At 41.0% G+C, this 18665-nt stretch overlaps 1 protein-coding gene across 3 annotated transcripts in view; it reads left to right on the forward strand.

Moving 5' to 3' along the window:
• RAF1 (Raf-1 proto-oncogene, serine/threonine kinase) overlaps positions 1-18665 on the forward strand; it is a 91189-nt gene that overhangs the window by 42644 nt on the left and 29880 nt on the right. For 2 of the 3 annotated variants that reach the window (XM_025204538.1, XM_006023895.3), the window contains exons 6-11: positions 2218-2316; positions 5104-5257; positions 7642-7701; positions 11113-11140; positions 11224-11351; positions 13493-13610. In XM_025204538.1, the coding sequence (XP_025060323.1) occupies positions 2218-2316; positions 5104-5257; positions 7642-7701; positions 11113-11140; positions 11224-11351; positions 13493-13610 (587 nt within the window). The remainder of the gene's footprint in view (positions 1-2217; positions 2317-5103; positions 5258-7641; positions 7702-11112; positions 11141-11223; positions 11352-13492; positions 13611-18665) is intronic. The other variant, XM_006023896.3, reaches the window with a different exon arrangement.

The raw sequence follows: 18665 nt of genomic DNA on the forward strand, positions 1-18665 counted from the left end.
CTCTTTCCTGCCTATGCAGGGGGTCGGACTCGATGATCTATTGAGGTCCCTTCCGTCCCTAACATCTAACATCTATGAATATCTTTGTAGTTTGATGGATTGCCTGAGCAGTGAAATAATATAGTCTGTGAAAACGAATGTCTTGCCCTGGTGAAATTAGCCTGCAGTGTCTGTCCCAGGTTATTTTGTATTATCAGCAAAATAGACTTCTGGAGAATATTAGATTTTCATTGTAGACTGATATTCTGGGATACGTAAATGAAAACATTCATTTATTTCAATTCTGTATCCTACCCTTCCCAGCAAAGGCTCTGGGCAGCTTACAGTAATAGAAATAGAACGATTAACAAGGCAGATAGGATAAATAAAACACAATAACAAAATAAAGCTGAGATCTGACTAAATGATTAATTGGCCTAGCTTTGTTTGCTAAATATCAAGTCAAACAGAAGGGTCTTGCAATACTTCTGAAAAGATGTCCAGGCTTGAGCTCTGGCAGGCCTTAAGAGATCTGGAGTTTGAGGCTGTGGAATAATGTGTGTGTGTTTTTACTAAGCGGACTTGGCATACTGATGGTACTTGTAGGAAGTTGTTCCCAGCTGACCTTGGGGATATTGCAATGGGGCCTAAGATGGGTTCACCTCCTAGCTATAAAGTCATGTCGAGGTTCACTGAACATGGAAGGGTGCAGAAGTTCCTTTTATAAATAAACTATTTAAATAAAAGAAACACTCAGATTAGAGGTGCACTGATACATCGGTCTGATTTTGGATCGGCACTGATATAAAGAAAATTTTCTGTATTGGTAATCAGCCCGATATGGCCAATTAATTTGTCCAATAAATGGCCATGCATGTGCACTGCATGTAGGTAGTGAGAAGTAGAGCCTGCAGCATGGAGTGCTGTGTGCAGCTGGTAAGTCTGGTGTGGAAGGGGAGGTGGGAGGGGGAAGGAGCATGGAAGGGGCCTTGGCCTCCGTGGTGAGGGAGGATGTGGGGTTGCGGCTGGGGCTAGGGTAGGGGCTGCCTAGCCAGGGCCAGGGCGGGATGGAGGCATTGCTCATTGGGAAGTGCAGGAAGGGGGGTGAGGGGGTGGCTCCTGCTGCTGTGTGTGGCTCATCTGGTTCTTTTCTGGCAGCTCCCGCCACTCGTCTGGGAGGGCTTGGGGGCTGGGAGGGCGTGTGCCCTGGATCTGTCCGGGGTGGGGTGGTTTGGGGCCGGGCTCTTCCCGGCCAGTCAGAACCAGGGGCACAGGCCCCCCCATGCCCTCCTGGACGAGCGGTGGAAACTTCCATCCCACACCTGCCCTGGCCCCAGCCCCAGCTTGCAGCTGCAGCCCTCCCTGCACCAAGCAGATCCAGGGGGCACATGCTTCCCATCTCCCCCCAGTGACCCGCTTGTAGCTCTGTCCTGCACCGCTCCCTGCCCTGACTGGTCAGAGCCTGCTCCAGCCCCATTCCCTCTCTCACCGCAGGGGCCTTTGATCTGCCACCCCCCTGTCGTGTCCCCCCCCCCGGTAAAAAGCTGCGTATCAGAAATTGGATTGGTATTGATTGATATGCCTCCTTAAAAATTGGCTATTGGTATTGGCCCCAAAAATCTGTCTCAGTGCACTCCTAACTCAGATTCAAAATACCATTGGTAATATGGGGCTTTGGAAAATTTTATTCAGGGTCAATAGTAGAAAAACAGCATCAGTGTAGCTAAATCTTGTTACTCATGGAAACCCTTATGCAGATATTCTGAAACCTATTTAATTTAATTTAAGTTAAATTTAAGGGTGGCATCTGTGGAAATAAACTTAATCATGTAGATATAAATTTTCTAATGTATATAGTCCTAAGAGTATGGAATAAATTATATAAGATTTGTTGCCAAGTTGGTTTAATAGAACTCCCCCAATAACTTTGTACTAACAGTGTTGAATATTTTGCTAGGAAAATGTAATGTCTAATGTGTTTTTAAAAAATTGTATCTAAAGTTTAATTTAGAAGTAGTACTTGATATCTTTTTACAGCTAATGATTTTAGAATTTTTAGTGAGGGAGTGCATGCTTGAAAAAAACCCACCCTTTTTTTCAAGACAAAGTAATAAACAAGCTTGAAGTTGAAACAGAAAACAAATTATTTAAATAAGAATGGGTAGACTGTATGATATAATGCAAAAAGACCCCCTCCAATTGAAACTTCCAAAAGCATTCTTTTTGTTTATATTTCAGGTTGTTCCCAAATTCAAATGTCAGTGACAGTGGTGTTCCTACATTACCTTCGTTGACAATGCGGCGGATGCGGGAGTCTGTTTCCCGATTACCTGTTAGGTAAGTAGGTATTTCCTATGACTTGTTTTGAGAAATAATACAGATTTAAGGGAAAAAACCTGGAATGATCAAGTAATAAATGGTGGTTAACAGTATGCAGTAAATATAACCATAGTTTTTAAAGCAGAAATATTAATACCTGTTTCTGTATAAGTGTAAGTAGCTAATCAAGTGCAAACTAGCCACCTTTTTTGATTTTTCTTAACTTTTTAAGAGAATTTTGGGTTGGTATTTGAAACTGAACTCATAATCTTGCGGTTTTCATAGTTTCATAGTTGGTAGGGTCGGAAGGGACCTGCGCAGATCATCAAGTCCGACCCTCTGCCATGGCAGAAAAAAGTTCTGGGGTCAAATGACCCCAGCAAGGTGTTTGTCTAACCTCAAAAAGACCCCCAGGGTAGGAGCCAGCACCACTTTGCTTGGAAGTTGGTTCCAGGTCCTAGCTGCCCTGACTGTGAAGTAGCGCCTCCTGATGTCTAGTCTGAATCTACCCTCTGCCAGCTTGTGTCCGTTATTTCTAGTCACTCCTGGTAGTGCTCAGGGGAACAGGGACTCCCCCAATGCCTGCTGGTCCCCTCTGACTAGTTTGTAACAGGCCACTAGATTCCCCCTCAGCCTTCTCTTGTGGAGGCTGAACAGGTTCAGGTCCCTTAGCCTCTCCTCGTAGGGCCTGCCGTGCTGCCCCCGATCATGCGGGTGGCCCTCCTCTGGACCCTCTCCAAGTTGTCCACATCCCTCCTGAAGTGCGGTGCACAGAACTGGACACAGTACTCTAACTGCAGCCTGACCAGTGCCACATAGAGGGGGAGGATCACCTCTTTAGACCTGCTCAAGATGTATCTGTGGATGCATGACATGTGTTTTAATTTGTTTTTTTTGGGTGACTTCTGTGTTTTCCTGTTTGAGAAGAAAGGGGAAGGGAAATTAATAAAAAATAATATGGATCTGAGATTTCTTCAAATATTGTCCTATTTGACTTGCATCCTGTTATGTAGTAAACATATGAGGATGTATGATATTTGTTATTACAAGACTCTCATGTTTTTAAAATAGCACTATTCTTTTGTCACTATTACTTGCTCTTACTGTGAAGCCTATGCTGAGGGATTCAAGGTGGGAATAAAGGAAGCAAAGTATAAAATTATTATTAAAAAAATGTTGTTGCTTCTGAAATAATAAATTCTGAAGCCTACAATGAATATAATGGATGAATGGAGGGATAGGTTCTTAACCAGTTGGTCTTTCTTATCATGTAGAGGCTAGACTGGGCCAGGCCAGGACAAAGTGTATATTTCTCTGTCTTCTCAAGAGTGGTATGGGGTACAAAGAAGCTGCTTTGCATGTGATCTGGAGAGCTGTAGCAGGAATTACCATATTTTCATGTGTATATTCCACTTCCCAGATGCTTCACACCCTTTTAAAAGTAGTGTTTCTGGGAAATTGATATTAGGAAAGCCCTCATCCTCAGATTACCTGCCCAACATTTTATCATGCTTACTAATAAAATAAGTATAATTGAATGCAGTTGTTTTTCATTGACAATGGTTTTTTAAAACTGATTCATGCTATGCTAAATTACTGTAGCAATTTGGGCAAGCTTCCTGAAACCAGGACCAACTCTGAAATTTTTCTTTGCCATTTGCATTTGAGCACAAATAGACTGCAGCACAAAACAGCTTTGTGGATTTATTTAAATCTTCCTGGCTACTTATACCAACAGGTTTTTTGGTTCAATTTATCATTAATTCATTGTTAAACCATCCTCTTTTATTAATAGACACAGAAGTCTTTTGGCAATTTCATGTCCATTTTTAAATATGATACAATGTCTTTTGAGCTTAACTTTTTCTCTGCCAATGGAACAGCTGCTGATGCAAGTTTGTATAATTATACATGGGTAATGACTTGTGCCTCATAAATTTATTGCACCAGCTTGGGCCACCTTCAGTATCATTAATTTGCATTTCTTGGGCCCTCATCTGTTGGTACTTCTCTGGTTTGTTTCTACCAACACCCATCTTTCCAGGTTAGCTTCAGTAGAGGTCATTTAATGGGGCCTGGGGGGCAGGGGTGGGGTGGGAGTGAGAGGCACTGGCATGGCTAGGGGACTGTTTTCTACTTAAACTATTTACTGGCTTGGGACTGGCCATTGCTGCTTACAAATGGGTCCTGGTACAAAAAAGGTTGAGAACTAATTGACTTCAGTATGGCTAGTCATGTGATTTAAGACTAATAGGATTTTGTCATTACCCATGATTGGTAATTCTTTGTCAGGTATAATTTACTATTGAGCCATGTATTAAAATAATTGTATTCCTGTTTAATATTTCATAGAACTATATGAGTAGAACTATATTGAGTTCTGTTCAGATAGTCTTGGGTTTCACTGTTGCCTTGAGAGCTGTTGAATTGTTGCATCAACTTGTTCCTCCTTTCACAAATTTGAATCTTCACAGTAAATAATGGAGATGTCTTTAAACCCCATGAACTAACTTGCTCAGCTGAGTGGATCTTGCCTAAAAGTCTGACAAATAGCATAGATTGCTGATGGATGTGCTAGGCAGGTATGCCAGCTGTCCAAATGTTGCTTAAAACCCTTTAATTTAGTTCCTGAACTACGCTGGGCAAGATCCAGCTGGCTAAATAGTTTAGTTATCAAATAGTATTAGCCCTTCCTCTAACACAGGACTCTGTGCATTTTAGTATATCTTTACTGAAAACTAAAATTCACAACTAATATTAGTGGAAAACATGAACTATGACTTAACTGTCTTCTCTACTCTATAGTTCTCAGCACAGATATTCTACACCTCATGCCTTCACATTCAACGCATCAAATCCTTCGTCTGAGGGCTCCCTTTCCCAAAGGCAGAGATCTACATCCACCCCAAATGTTCACATGGTCAGCACTACTGTGCCGGTAGACAGCAGGATAATTGAGGTAATACTCTGAATAAGAAACAGTATGTACTTGGCTAAAAGAACTAGATATATAACTAGTAGTAATTTTTTTTCTTCCCCCCTGCTTAATATCTTCTATTTGGTTGATAAATGATTAAATGTCTGGGTGACTAGTGTCTGCTTTGAGGCTTGAGCATGTCTTTAATACAGCCTCTATTTGTAGCCTGAAGAATTACACAATTATGCGCCTGTGTAATTTTGTGCATAAGATGTATGACCTGCATAATTTTGCATAATTTAACCCAGGTGGGCTCTGCGCCTCCACCTCTACGGGGCGCCTGGCCCCCTGGCTGTGGGAGTCCCATGTGGAGGCACTGAGCGAAGTGGTGCTTGACTAGACAGCTGGTGAGTAGGAAGGGGGGAGCTCCTGCCTGCAGGAGGTAGGGGTCGGTGTGTTGTTTGTGGGTGTGTATGGGCCCCCCTGCCACACATCTATCCCCTCCCTGTCCATGGTGCACAGCCCAGGCTGTTGGCAGCAGCAGCAGGAGGAGGCAGTGGGCCCTCAGGGGAGCTTGTGGCGGCAGGGAGAGTGGCTCCAGTTGGGTCCTGGGGGCTGCACATGGCAGCATGAAGCCTGCCCAGCCCAGCCTGCTGATATGTACCTTTGAACCAAACTGGGCTGGCTTCATGCCAGCACATGGGGCTTGCAGCACTGCATGTGGGATCCACACGCTGCCAGGCCATAGACTGGCACTGGAGAGAGAGGGTGACTTCCACGACTTTATATGTGCTGGAAGCTCCATGTGGCCGCATGGAGCCTACCTGGTCTGATGGTGCGTGGCTTCTGCCTGCAGTGCTGTGAGCCCTACATGCTGGCACAGAGCCAGCCTGGTCTGGTCTAAAGGTGCACGCCAGTGGGTCAGGCTGGCTTCATGCCGCCACATGCACCTGCAGCTCAGCCAGAGCTGCACGCTTCTGCGGGGGTTCTGCCTACCACAGCTATAAGCACCTGAGGGCCTTCTGCTGCTGCCGTGCCATGCTGCTTTGCACCATGGGTTTGGGGCGGTGGATGTATGTCGGGAGGGCAACACACTGACCCAGAAACTCCACACTCGCCTAGGTGGGTTTTTTGGTACAGATATTAAGGTTATAAAATGAAATGTAAAATAAATAAAATTTTGCATAATTTTGAATTTTTGTGCACATTATTTCCTAGGGCATATCTGTTTCCATTAGTAGTTTGCCCCTTTCTTCACCAAGAATTGGTAGAGCTTAATGCTCAGAAGTTTGACTGATCTCTTGTTGAAGGAGAGCAAGACCCATTTTGTTTACACAACATTATTGGTCTTTCATTTGGAATATGTTATTGGCAATTTTAAGAGCCATAAATCCATATCCAAATGTATAAATTATTTTGGAGGAGTGCATAACCGGATGTCATTTGCAAAGTCAGTGTTAAATCAAGGACTTGTATTATGCAGCATGCTAGGTATGTGTTAAGGTAGCAAGGACTTATGGGGCAAGACCCCTCACTGGTGAGGGGTTTTTTCTGGTGCCTCCTTTCAAAATATTTTTTTCCATAGACTGGCACTGGAGAGAGAGGGTGACTTTCATGATTCAGGCTTTATATGTAGAAGCTCCAGTTCAGTGTTGTTAATGTAAAAGTGAAGTGAGGTGTGGTGCAAAGGAAGGCTTTTAGGGGGAGGAGCCTGATCTTCAAGACTCATACCAGGGCATAATCTTTACCCTGGGAAAAGATAGAAACTTTTAGGAGTTTCATATCCCTAGCTGCAGAGCTTTCTAGCTACATAGAAAAGGGTAGCCTGGTTTGGCTGCACTCGGTTAGGTGGTAGGCTGTCTGCTCTACAGTTGGAAAAAGGAGCTTGTACAGCAGAACTGCTAAACTCTTGTTTCAGGGGAAGATGCTTCCAGCTTGGCCTTGTAAAGCAAACTACCATTTGGTTTCTAACTTCTGTACCAAGCCACTTGGCTGACAATATTTATGGAGCACTTTTTTTTCAAATGGGAGAGTGAATTTTACAGCTATCTGTATAACCAAATAATTGTGTAGCATATAAGGCCTTAGAGGATACAGTGCCTTCTTTATCACCATTGTGTGAACAAAAGAAGTACCTCTTAAATAACCAATTAGCTTTTTACTAAAAAATCATTGGAAGATGTTTAACACCTTTTTGGTATTAAATGGGGAAAAACAGCTTGATAAAGAAGCATAGGCATTAAATATTCTTACTGTGGGCTAAAATTACCCTTAATAGAGAAGGAAATGTAACCTGCACATAGTTAGCATATCAAGCTACTTTTTCTTTCAGGTTTCTGATATTTCCTGTTCTTATTTTTCCCAACAGCTGAAATTTTAACTACTATCTTTATTCTTTTCTCTTATTTCATATTGCTTTGGAATAGAATAATACCCTGAATGATTCTCCCAGTTCCTGGTGCAGGCGATTTTGTTTGAGGGGAAGAGTAGGTATTTTTCCTGATAATTTGCTTTCTTGTAATTAACAGGATTGTTTAAACAGTAAGTTGTTGTAACTCCTAAATGAATCTATTAATCTAATGTTGATTTAATAAAAATAATGGTATGGCATGTTTGTTTTCTTAGCTGTTCTAAATTCTGAATACAGCTGTTGAAGGTCATGGCTAGTTTAGATAATCTGTCTTGTGGATTATTTTGATAATTCTGTTAAACAGCATGAAGTTTTGTTCATGGTGTAAACCTGATCAGTAAGTTCATTAGAGATGCATTTGGTCCCCTTGCATTTAAAATCTGTTTCAAATGTTTTTGGAACACTGCATGGCCTTTTTGTGGTTTGTTTTGGTGAATTATAGCATGGCTACTCATAGCATAGCCATACAGAAAACCAAATTAAATGGTATATAGTGCTTATTTCTGCTTCACGTAAAGATAGTGGCAGGGTACAGCATCGGGTTGTATGTTAATAATACAATTGAGGTACATTGTTTTTGCTGTCAAGACTTGCATGCAGAACGGTATACTGTTTTTTCCTTCAAACACAGCAAAACTTTTGAACTGAAATAAGTGATTTATTTTATGAGGAATCCAGGAGGAACATAAATGCATAAGTGTGAGACTATAAATTCTTTTAAAATAGATTTTTTGAATATGGTGTGTTACAACTTGTTTGCTTGAAAATTGCACTCTTTGGCAGCTATGTCAAAATCAATTACTGTGTTATTGTGTATTCTTATAAAACATTTCTAAATGCTTCTAAAGGATTTCTAAGTATTCTTCCCTCTCCCCTCCTTCTTGAACAGTATAGTGTAATTTGCACAAATGCTTCAGAATCAGATTTATGTGCATTTTAACTAGATAGGAATAAAGAAGCACAGCAGGGATATGTTTTGATTCAAAGCACAGATGGTAGGTCAAAATGTAGCTTGCTAGTCATACCTTTTTAAATAAATCTTTATAAATGGTAGGTGAAGCAGTCAGTTTTACAAGATCTTAATCCAGTTAGAATGGCTGATTCAAGAACCATCACATGGTGTTTCTGTAGACTATTCTGTCCTGCTATGATTTAAATTATTTTCTGCTGTTAGTTGGCTGGAAGTTTTGAATTTATTCCTATTAACTCTTTCAGTATTTGATATTTTTGAAATGCATGTTCTTGTTTTGTGCTGTACTTACTTTTTTGGGAACAATGTTTTAACAGTTGGAACACATGTTAAAATTCTTCTGTCGAGCTGAGCTGACCTTGTGCATGACTGGAGAATTAAGTTTTGTGAAGTGTGTGTGGCAAGAGGAGAAGTAGGTTATACTGCAGTAGAGCTGATATGGTGGAACACTTTCACATATTTGAAGGGGGTAGTATTTTAGTCGGTATAAATCTCATGAGAACTGTTGCTTTTGTATTAGAGTATAGATCTCAACATTTTGTAGGTTCAAATGTGACAGGTAGGTATACTTTGGAAATTTCTGCTTATTTGGAAAGTCTTCTGTAAGGTCTAATGGCATTTCCTTTTCTACATAAAAGAAATTTCTCTCAATTCAGTGCAATCTGCCAAAATAATAAATGGTTTTCTAAATATACCCGCAGTAGGCAAAACACTGATAGGAGTTGTGTGCAAATCTGAAATGCCAGAGTACATGTCTGAGTTTATCAAAAGCACCTATCAAAAGGTGCTGCTTTTGATAAGAAGATGTATAGTTATCGTTTATCCTTCTCAAGTCAGTTCTGTAAAATTGACTGGGCAACCTTAGGATGGGGGTCTCCTTGGAGAAGGGGTGAACTACATGTTTTTAACAAATAACAATAGGATATCTATAATGTTCTTTCAGAACTTTTGAGCATCTTTGTGGACCAAATAACTTAAAGATGCATTATTTTGGATTTATCATAATTTATTGGGGAAGTCGTTTGATAAAATATCCTTGGAATGTGGGGGGAACCAAACTTGAAATTTGTCAAAATCTATAGATATTTGGGTGTCTTCTTCATAGCTTCTCCATCATGGAAACATCATATTCAGTCAGTTAAAACTAAGGCAGCCCATTGGCTGTGGCTATAAAGAAATTTTATGTAACCACAGCTGGACGATCAGTCCAAGCTCTTATATCAGCATACTAAACCAAAGTTACTGCTCGGATTGTATATGGTGCTGAAGTACAGGCTTATGCTGGTAGTAATGATGTAGACATACCTCAGAAAAAGTTTCTTAAGGCTCTTCTGGCTCTTCCTCCCTCAACTTCTATATCTTTTCTGAGATTAGAGATGGGAATGGATTTTATTTTAACTAATTATTATTCGAATGGTGGGATTTTGGTTTAAAATCCTGCCCCATTTACCATCTGGCCTGCTTAAATTATGCTACATAGAAGATATTAATAATCCCCCTCCCCTCCAATCACCCTGGTTAGCTTTTCTTTTCTGCACTTTTGAAGTTTCTGGGATGGGATAACTATCTCAAAGATAATGAAAGATCTTTCTCCCCCATTGAAAAGGTTTGGGTTTTCCAGAGGTTATGAGTTATATTGCCAGGCAGAATGATTTTGCGGTGGCTAGGGCTACTCGCATTTCCCCTTTGGTATACTCTTTGGAAATTAGGTTGGGGTGGGAGAGAAAAGTATTTACAGTTGGATCTCAATAATAAATGGTGATCCTCTTTGACTAGGCTCAGGACCGAACAGATGCCCACAGCTGTTCTGGCTGGATGTAGATTTTCCATTTCAAGGGCTAAAAGATATTGCCCAGTCTGTCTAGGAACTGTGGAAGATACTATCCACTATGTATTAGAATGTTCTTTATATAATTACATAAGGAGAACCTATTTATTGCTGTACTTGCAGAACTTGATACATTTCTCAAATAGAGAGAAATTAATCTGGCTTCTTCAGCAAACAGATCCAAATGTAGTAAACCATCTCACAATTTTTGCTTACAAGGCTGAGGTGATTAGAGTTGAATATCCTTTATTACTGATATGAGTGATACATTTTAACATTAGATTTGATTTTATTGTCTCAATTATGGATCTGTGTACAACAATATTATAGATTTATGTCCTGATTTTCTACTATATTTATATTAATAATGCTTTTATATCGGTGGGATCTGTTTTTAGTATAATATTTGTAGTTCGGTTACTTCATTCAAACTTATTTATATTATGTTGTATGTGTGTTTATATTGTTTTGGGGAGCATGGATTTAGCTATAACCCTTAATAATAATAAATAATTACATTAATTACATTATTAGTGTTCTTTTGGAAGATAACTGATCATTCATCTGCTGGACCTGAATTGGCACCAGCTCCATTCCCTGCTGGTGTTCTGCATGCTCCAGTTTACTTTCCTTTCCCCATGCTCTGAAATGTTGACTTTTCTTTTTGTTTTAATTTTCTCTACTTGTAGGATGCAGTTCGGAATCACAGCGAATCAGGTAAGCTTTCAGAATATAAAAGAATTTCAGTCTTAGTAACTTTTTTTCCCTTGTTTATAATTTTCCTGTTTTCCTTTGTTAAGCATCACCCTCAGCTCTGGCAGGGAGCCCCAACAATATGAGTCCAACTGGGTGGTCTCAGCCCAAAACTCCAGTCCCAGTCCAAAGAGAGAGAGCCGCTGGATCCAATACACAAGAAAAGAACAAAATTGTAAGTATTACAATGTATGTTTTCAAAATAAATGGAATGGGAGCAAAAAGAGAATGAATTTCTTGGACAAATTTTCTCCTTTATCAAGGATAGAAAAGCTGCTTAAACTATTGGGAATTTGTTCACTTCTGTACTCATTAAATAATTTGCACTAATTTAATTTAAGAGCTACTGTTAGCTACCTGTATATTGGAACAGCATACCAACAGGCTGTGTGTATAACATGAATTTCAGATTCTGTGTTAAAGCTTTTTTGTGAAAATTTAAGGATATATTTTTATATGTTTTTCTGTGTGGCTTTTTTTTAAGTTACTAGTTTTTTTTTAAAAAATTGTTCTCATTTATATCTTCATTTGAAACTTGCTATTATGGCTTTTTATTGAAAGCTGATCTTGATTTCTGTTTCACTACAGTAGCAAAATTTAATTTTTCGTGTAAGTTAAATTTTAAAAAATCCAAGTATCCTTTCTCAATCATGGCCTAGCTGTTTAGGTTACAAATTGTGGCATTGTTGTGCTGTCTACATTTCCTTTTCTAAAATAAATCAATGTGACGCTAAGTAATTGCAGGAATGACGTCAATTTGATGTTACATTTTCTTGTGTATAATCTATTCTGATGTTACCTGCAATTACTGCAATAGTAAGAGATCAGAGAGAATACTTTTTCAGGACTCTCATGGTCAGTTTCACTGTTTTCATTGTGATTAGTAGCATAACTCTGGGGGCAAGTGAGGCACTAGCCCCCAGGGGTTGATTGAGGGCACCGCAGAATCATTCCCTAGAAACTTTACTACAGTGCCCAGTGGCTTATCTTGTGGGGGGGGTAGAGGTAGAGGCATTTAACATAAAAAGCCAATTTAAGTTATTCTGAATCAGGAGGAAAAATCATTCTGTGGATAAGATTTTAGGCTGGGACCTAGGAGATACAGCAAACCATAAAACCACTCTCTCTCTTTTTGTCCTGTTCCCAATCCTTACCTCTCTACCTCCCCCCGTCCTTCCATGCTGTCTGCATTGTAATCTCGGAGGTGCTAAAAGTAAATTCAATAAGGGTGGTGAAAATCAGTAAGGTTGCTTCCGTCATGGTCTTGTCTATATGAATGCATGTTGAATTTGTTCCCCAAACTTTCTAGTAAATGCTTTTCTAGTTACGATGTCTGTGTTCTTGGAGATTTAGGTCATTTTGCCCTAACAATTGCTGGAGACATTTTAAATACTCTTAATATCTTTTTAAAGGCATCTGTTACAAATCCAAATGCTTAATTGCACATTTCATAAGAGAAAACTAAAAAGAAGGCAACAGTTAGATACCTATTTTAACTGGCTTTAGCAGAATATTAATAGAAGTATGGGATTTTCAAAAGCTTGCAAAGTGATCTGGGAACACGGGTGTTTGAAAGTCAAGACTTTATTAAGGCAATCAGGACTTGTAGTAGAGATGATATCTTTTATTAGACCAACAAGATTTGCAAAAAAAATTCTTTAGTTACAACCTGGATACGAGACTTTTATTACGCATTTTTTAAATAGGAATTAAACTATTCTGAAAATCATACCCTTACACCCTAGGGTCTTGATGGTTACCATAAATAGGGGTAACCAGCTTTTGACATATACAGATATACTAACTATTCAAGAGGTGTTTCTAATAAGTAAATGCTCTTTATAATTTAAAACATGTTGATAGGGTTCTTAAAACATTAAAAATGTCTTCAAATGCTTAATTTAAAAATATTATAGATATGCACTTGAAAATTTAAGGTCAGGGTTCTTGCATTTCCCTTTCAATAGTGGATAATATCATAAGCTGCTAAAAAAAAAAAAAAATCCAAAAAAATGTTTTGGGAGTTATTGTAAGCAACTATTGTAGGAGAAAAATAGAATCTGGAAATGGGGTCTTAACAAGGAAATGAACAGAAGGAATGTATTTTAGAATAAAATATTGTCTATATTAATAAGTATCTGTGTATCTATACAAATATCTCAAATGTTTGCAGTTCACCTTTTAAATTTAACAGAAATTGGATTCATATGAGGTTCAACTTGTAAGATAAGCATTTAACATGGCTAGTAGACTAGAACTTGAGAGCTGTCATAATATATGACATACTTGTCCATTAAATATTTATTTGCATTTCAGAGGTCTCGTGAACAAAGAGATTCAAGTTATTATTGGGAAATAGAAGCAAGTGAAGTTATGCTTTCTACCAGAATAGGGTCGGGTTCTTTTGGGACTGTTTACAAAGGCAAATGGCATGGTAAGTACTGAACACAATTCTATGTTCTTTTGAAAATGCTGACAACTTAGTAAGTCAGCTGCCCTGAAAACAAGTTATTAACCCAACACTTATTTAGTAATTTTGACCTTTAAATGAGTGCTAAATGTTGATTTATTTTTTTTTAATTATAGATGGACAAACTGTGGCACAAAAATTACTTTTCTTTGTCACACTAATGAGAGAGCAGATGATAAAAACTAAATTTCACAATTTGCAGTTCTCTGCTTCAATAAAGCAAATATATGTTGTATTCTTCAGTCTAATATTGTTGTGGATGACACCAAGTTATGGGGAAGCATGGTCATGCTTGAAGATAGGCTGCAGATACAGGCTTACCAAGACAGGCTGGCAAATTGGGTGGACCAGAACCAGATGAAGTTCAATGTTGAGAAATGTAAAGTGCTCCACCTGGGGATGAACAATCCCCTGCACATCTACAGGCTTGGCAACACCAACCTGACCAGCACTATGGATTGTAGGGACCTGGGGGTCCTAACAGACCACAGTATGAACATGAGCCATCAGTGCGATACTGTAGCCAGCAGGGCTAACATTACCCTGGCATGCATCAATCGATGCATCTCCAGCAAAACCAAAGAAGTGATTCTTCCACTCTGCTAGGTATTGGTGAAACCGCAGCTGGAGTACTGTGTCCAGTTCTGGGTATCGCATTTTAACAAGGATGTGGTAAAGCTTGAGAGAGTTCAGAGAAGGGCCACCCATATGATCAGAGATTTGCACGGCAAGCCATATGAGTAAAGGCTGAGGGATCTGGGACTCTTCAGCCTGAAAAAAGAAGGCTGAGAGGGGACTTGGTAACAGCTTACCACTACATCAGAGGCATACATCAAGGGCTTGGTGAACAACAGTTCACCAGGGCACCGTTGGGGAAAACTAGGAGTAATGGTTATGAACTCCTGGAAGAGTGCTTCAGGCTCAACATTAGGAAAAACCACTTCAAAGCTAGGGTCACCTGATGATCCGACTTGTCTTTTCTGCTTGGTGCAAGGGGCTGGACCCAATGATCTTCCAAGGTCCCTTTCAGCCTTACAATCTATGAATTGTACAACAGCTTCACTTTCTGAAAAGGATGTCCAGTTACCAATAATGGAATTTGTGCTGAGAAACTCAAATTCTGGTGTTAAAACTAAATCCAGGACAATTTTTGTATTCTGAGATTTAATTAGTGTAGTCATCTTGCTCTGGTTGCTGTGATAGGAAGCAAACATAAATGCACTTTGCAATGGAATGTTTTTATATAGATATGGGGGGAGCAGTTGATATGAGCCAGAATTGTATACAACTTGTAGAAAATTGGTTGCAGCACTGTAACTTCTTTAAGCACCCTATTAAGTTTGGTTTGTCCCAGATTTAGGGCATGTGCTTAAATATGAAGACCTAAAATCAGTAGCACTGTTTCCATAGCTTAAAAAAAAAAATCATAGAATTATAGAAAATTAGGGTTGGAATGTACCTCAGGAACTTATCTAGTCCAAAGCCCTGCTCAAAGCAGGACTATCCCCAACTAGATCATCCCAGCCAAGGCTTTGTCTAGCTGAGTCTTAAACCTCCAAGGATGAAGTGTCCGCAAGCTCTCTGAGTAAACCTGTTCCAGTATTTTATTACCCTCCTAATGAAAGAGTTTTTTTCCCAATATCTAACCTAAACTTCCCTTGCTGCAATTTGAGACTATTGCTCCTTGTTCTGTCATCTGTCACCACTGAGAAGAGTCTAGCTTAGGGGTTGTCAACCATGGGTATGTGTACCCCTGGGGGGTACTTGGGAAGGCCCCAGGGGGTATACGGCAGCAATGTGGAGAAGCGAGGGCACTTTCCAGTTTTTTTGCTTCTGGTTTTGCTGTTGTGTGCAGGGGTTTCCCCTCTTCCCCCTTCCCCGCTCCTCAACCGGCTGTGGGACTCCCTGCTTCTTGATCAGCTGCCAGGGGTTACACTAACTAGCTCCATCCTCTTTGGAACCAGCCTTCAGGTAGTTGAGGACTACTATTAAATCCCACCTTGGTCTTCTCTCCTCCAGACTAAATAAGCTCAGTTCCTTCAGCCTTTTCTTTTAAGTTATGTGCCCCAGCCCCCTTACCATATTCATTGCCCTCTGCTGGACTCTTTCCAATTTATCCATATACTCCAGATGTGGCCTCATCAGTGCCAAATAGAGGGGAATAATCACTTCCCTCAATCTGCTGGCAACACTCTTAATGCAGCCCAGTATGCCATTAGCCTTTTTGGCAACAGGGGCACACTTTTGGCTATTCATCTTACTGTTTGCTATAACCCCCAGATCCTTTTCTGTAAAGCTGCTGCTTTCTGCAGTTGGCCCCCAGGCTGTAGGGGTGCCTGGGATTGATCCGTCTTAAGCGCAGCACTTTTCACTTGTCCTTGCTGAACCTCATGAGATTTCTTTTGGTTCAATCCTCCAATTTGTTGAGGTCTCTCTGAGCCTAATCTACTCTCCAGGATATCTACTACTCTCCCGTGCTTGGTATCATCTGTAAATTTGCTGAATGTGCACTCCATCCCATCTTCCAGGTCATTGATGAAAATATTGAACAAAACCAGCCCCAGGACCAACATCTGGGGCACCTCCACTTGATACCGGCTGCCAATTAGACATCAAGCCATTGACTACTACCCTCTGAGTGCAATGATCCAGCAGGTTTTCTGTCCACCTTACAGTCTATTCATCCAACATGGACTTCCTTGCTTGCAAGAATGTTGTGGGAAACTGTATCAAAAGCCTTGCCAAAGTCGAGGTATATCATGTCCACTGCTCTTCCTGCATCCACAGAGCCAGTCATCTCATCATAGAAGGCAATCATATTGGTCAGGCAAAACTTGCCCTTGGTGAATCCATACTGACTGTTCCTGATCACCTTTTCCTCCAAGTGCTTAGAAATGGATTTCTTTAGGATCTGCTCCATGATTTTTCCAGGGACTGAGGTGAGGCTGACTGGTCTGTAGTTCCCTGGATCCTCTTCCTTCCCTTTCTTAAAGATGGGCACTATATTTGCCCTTTTCCAATCATTTGGGGACTCTCCCGATCACCACAAGTTTTCAGAGATAATGGCCAGTGGCTCTGCAGTCATATCAGCCAACTCCCTCAGCACCCTTGGGTGCATCCTGTCTGGTCCCATAAACTTTTACACATCCAGCTTTTCTAAATAGTCCCTAACCTGTTGGTTTGCCACTGCTGGCTGCTCACCTCCTCCCCAAACTCCTTCCAGGTGTAGTAGTGAGACGCATGGTCTTGCCTGTGAAGACTGAAGTGAAAAAGGCATTGAACACTTCAGCCTTTTCTGCATCCTCTGTCACTAGGTTGCCTCCCCCATTCAGTAAGAGACCCACACCTTCCCCTTTTTTCTTCTTTTTGCTTACATACTTGTAGAAACCTTTGTTATTACCCTTCACATTCTTTTCTAGCTGCAACTCCAATTGTGCTTTGCCCTTCCGATTTCATCCCTGTATACCCGAGCAATATTCTTATACTCCTCCCTAGTCATTTGTCCAAGGTTCCACTTGTAAGCTTCCTTTTTGTGTTTTAGCTCATTGAAGAGTTCGCTGCTAAGCCAAGCTAGTCTTCTGCCATACTTGCTAGTCTTCCTGCGCATTGGGATGGTTTGTTCCTGTGCCCTCAGTAAGGTTTCTTAAAAATACAGCTAAGTCTTGGACTCCTTTCCCCCTTAGACTGGCCCCCCAGGGGATTCTGTGCATCAGTTCCCTGAGGGAGTCGGTCTGCTTTTCTGAAGTCCAGGGTCCATACTCTGTTCTCCTTCCTTCCCTCCTTTCGGATCCTGGACTCAATCATTTCATGGTTGCTGCTTCCCAAGTTGCCATCTACTACTTCAATTCTTCCCTGCTTGTGAGCAGCAAGTCTAGAAGAGCATGGCCCCTAGTTGGCCACTCCAGTATTTATACCACAAAGTTGTTCCCAACACTCTCCAAAAACTTCCTGTATTTCCTGCGAACTGCTGTATTTTGCCCTCCAAGCAGATGTCAGGGTGATTTGAAGTCCCCCATGAGAACCAGGGCCTGTGGCCCGGAAACTTCCACTAACTGTTTGAAGAAAGCTTCATTCACCACATAGTTCTGGTCTGGTGGTCTATAGCAGGCTCCCACCCCAACATCACCCTTGTTGCTCTGCCCTCTGACCATAGACTTTCAATAGGCATATCTCCAATTTTCTACTGGAGCTCTGAGCAATCATATGGCTCCTTTATAAAAAGTGTAACTCATCTTCTTCTCTCCTGCCTGTCTTTCCTGTACAGTTTGTACCCATCCATGACAGTGATCCAGTCAAGCGAGCTATCCCATCAAGTCTCTTCCATTCACATCATAGTTACATGTCTGTGTGAAGGCTTCCAATTCTTCCTACTTGTTTCCCAGGCTCTGTGCATTTGTGAAGATAACTAGCTGATTTCCTTACTTAGGGAGAATGAGAGGGTCTCCCCTGTTGCCCCTTCCTGCTTGCACTTCCTTCTGGTCGCCCAGTTCCTCACTTACCTAAGGGCTTTGGTTTCTATCCCTTGGTAAACTTAGTTTAAAGCTCTCTTCACTAGATTAGCGTGCCTGCCTGTGAAGATGCTCTTCCCTCTCTCTGAGGTGGATCCTGTCTCTTTTTAGCAATCCTTAGTCTTGGAACAACATCCTGTGGTCAGAGAAGCCAAACCCCTTCTGGCAACACCATCTGCACAGCCATGCATTGATGTGCAGAATGTGTCTACTCCTGCTTGGGCCCTTCCCCTTGACTGGAAGGATTGAAGAGAATACCACCTGAGCGCGCACCACCGCAGCGCACCGCCCGCCCCCCACCCCCCATCCCCATCCTTTTCACCCTTGCACTCAAGAGCCCCGTAGTCACCTTTGATCTGCTCAGGGTCTCTGCTAGGAGTATCATTGGTGCCCACATGGATGAGCAGCTTGGAGTAGTAGTCAGAGGGCCAGATGAGTCTTGGTAATTCGTCTGTGACATCTCGTATCTGGGCTTCAGGCAAGCAGCAGACCTCCCAAGACAACAGGTCAG

This window comes from Alligator sinensis, unplaced genomic scaffold (assembly GCF_000455745.1).
Source record: "Alligator sinensis unplaced genomic scaffold, ASM45574v1 scaffold81_3, whole genome shotgun sequence".
Lineage (NCBI taxonomy): Eukaryota > Metazoa > Chordata > Crocodylia > Alligatoridae > Alligator > Alligator sinensis.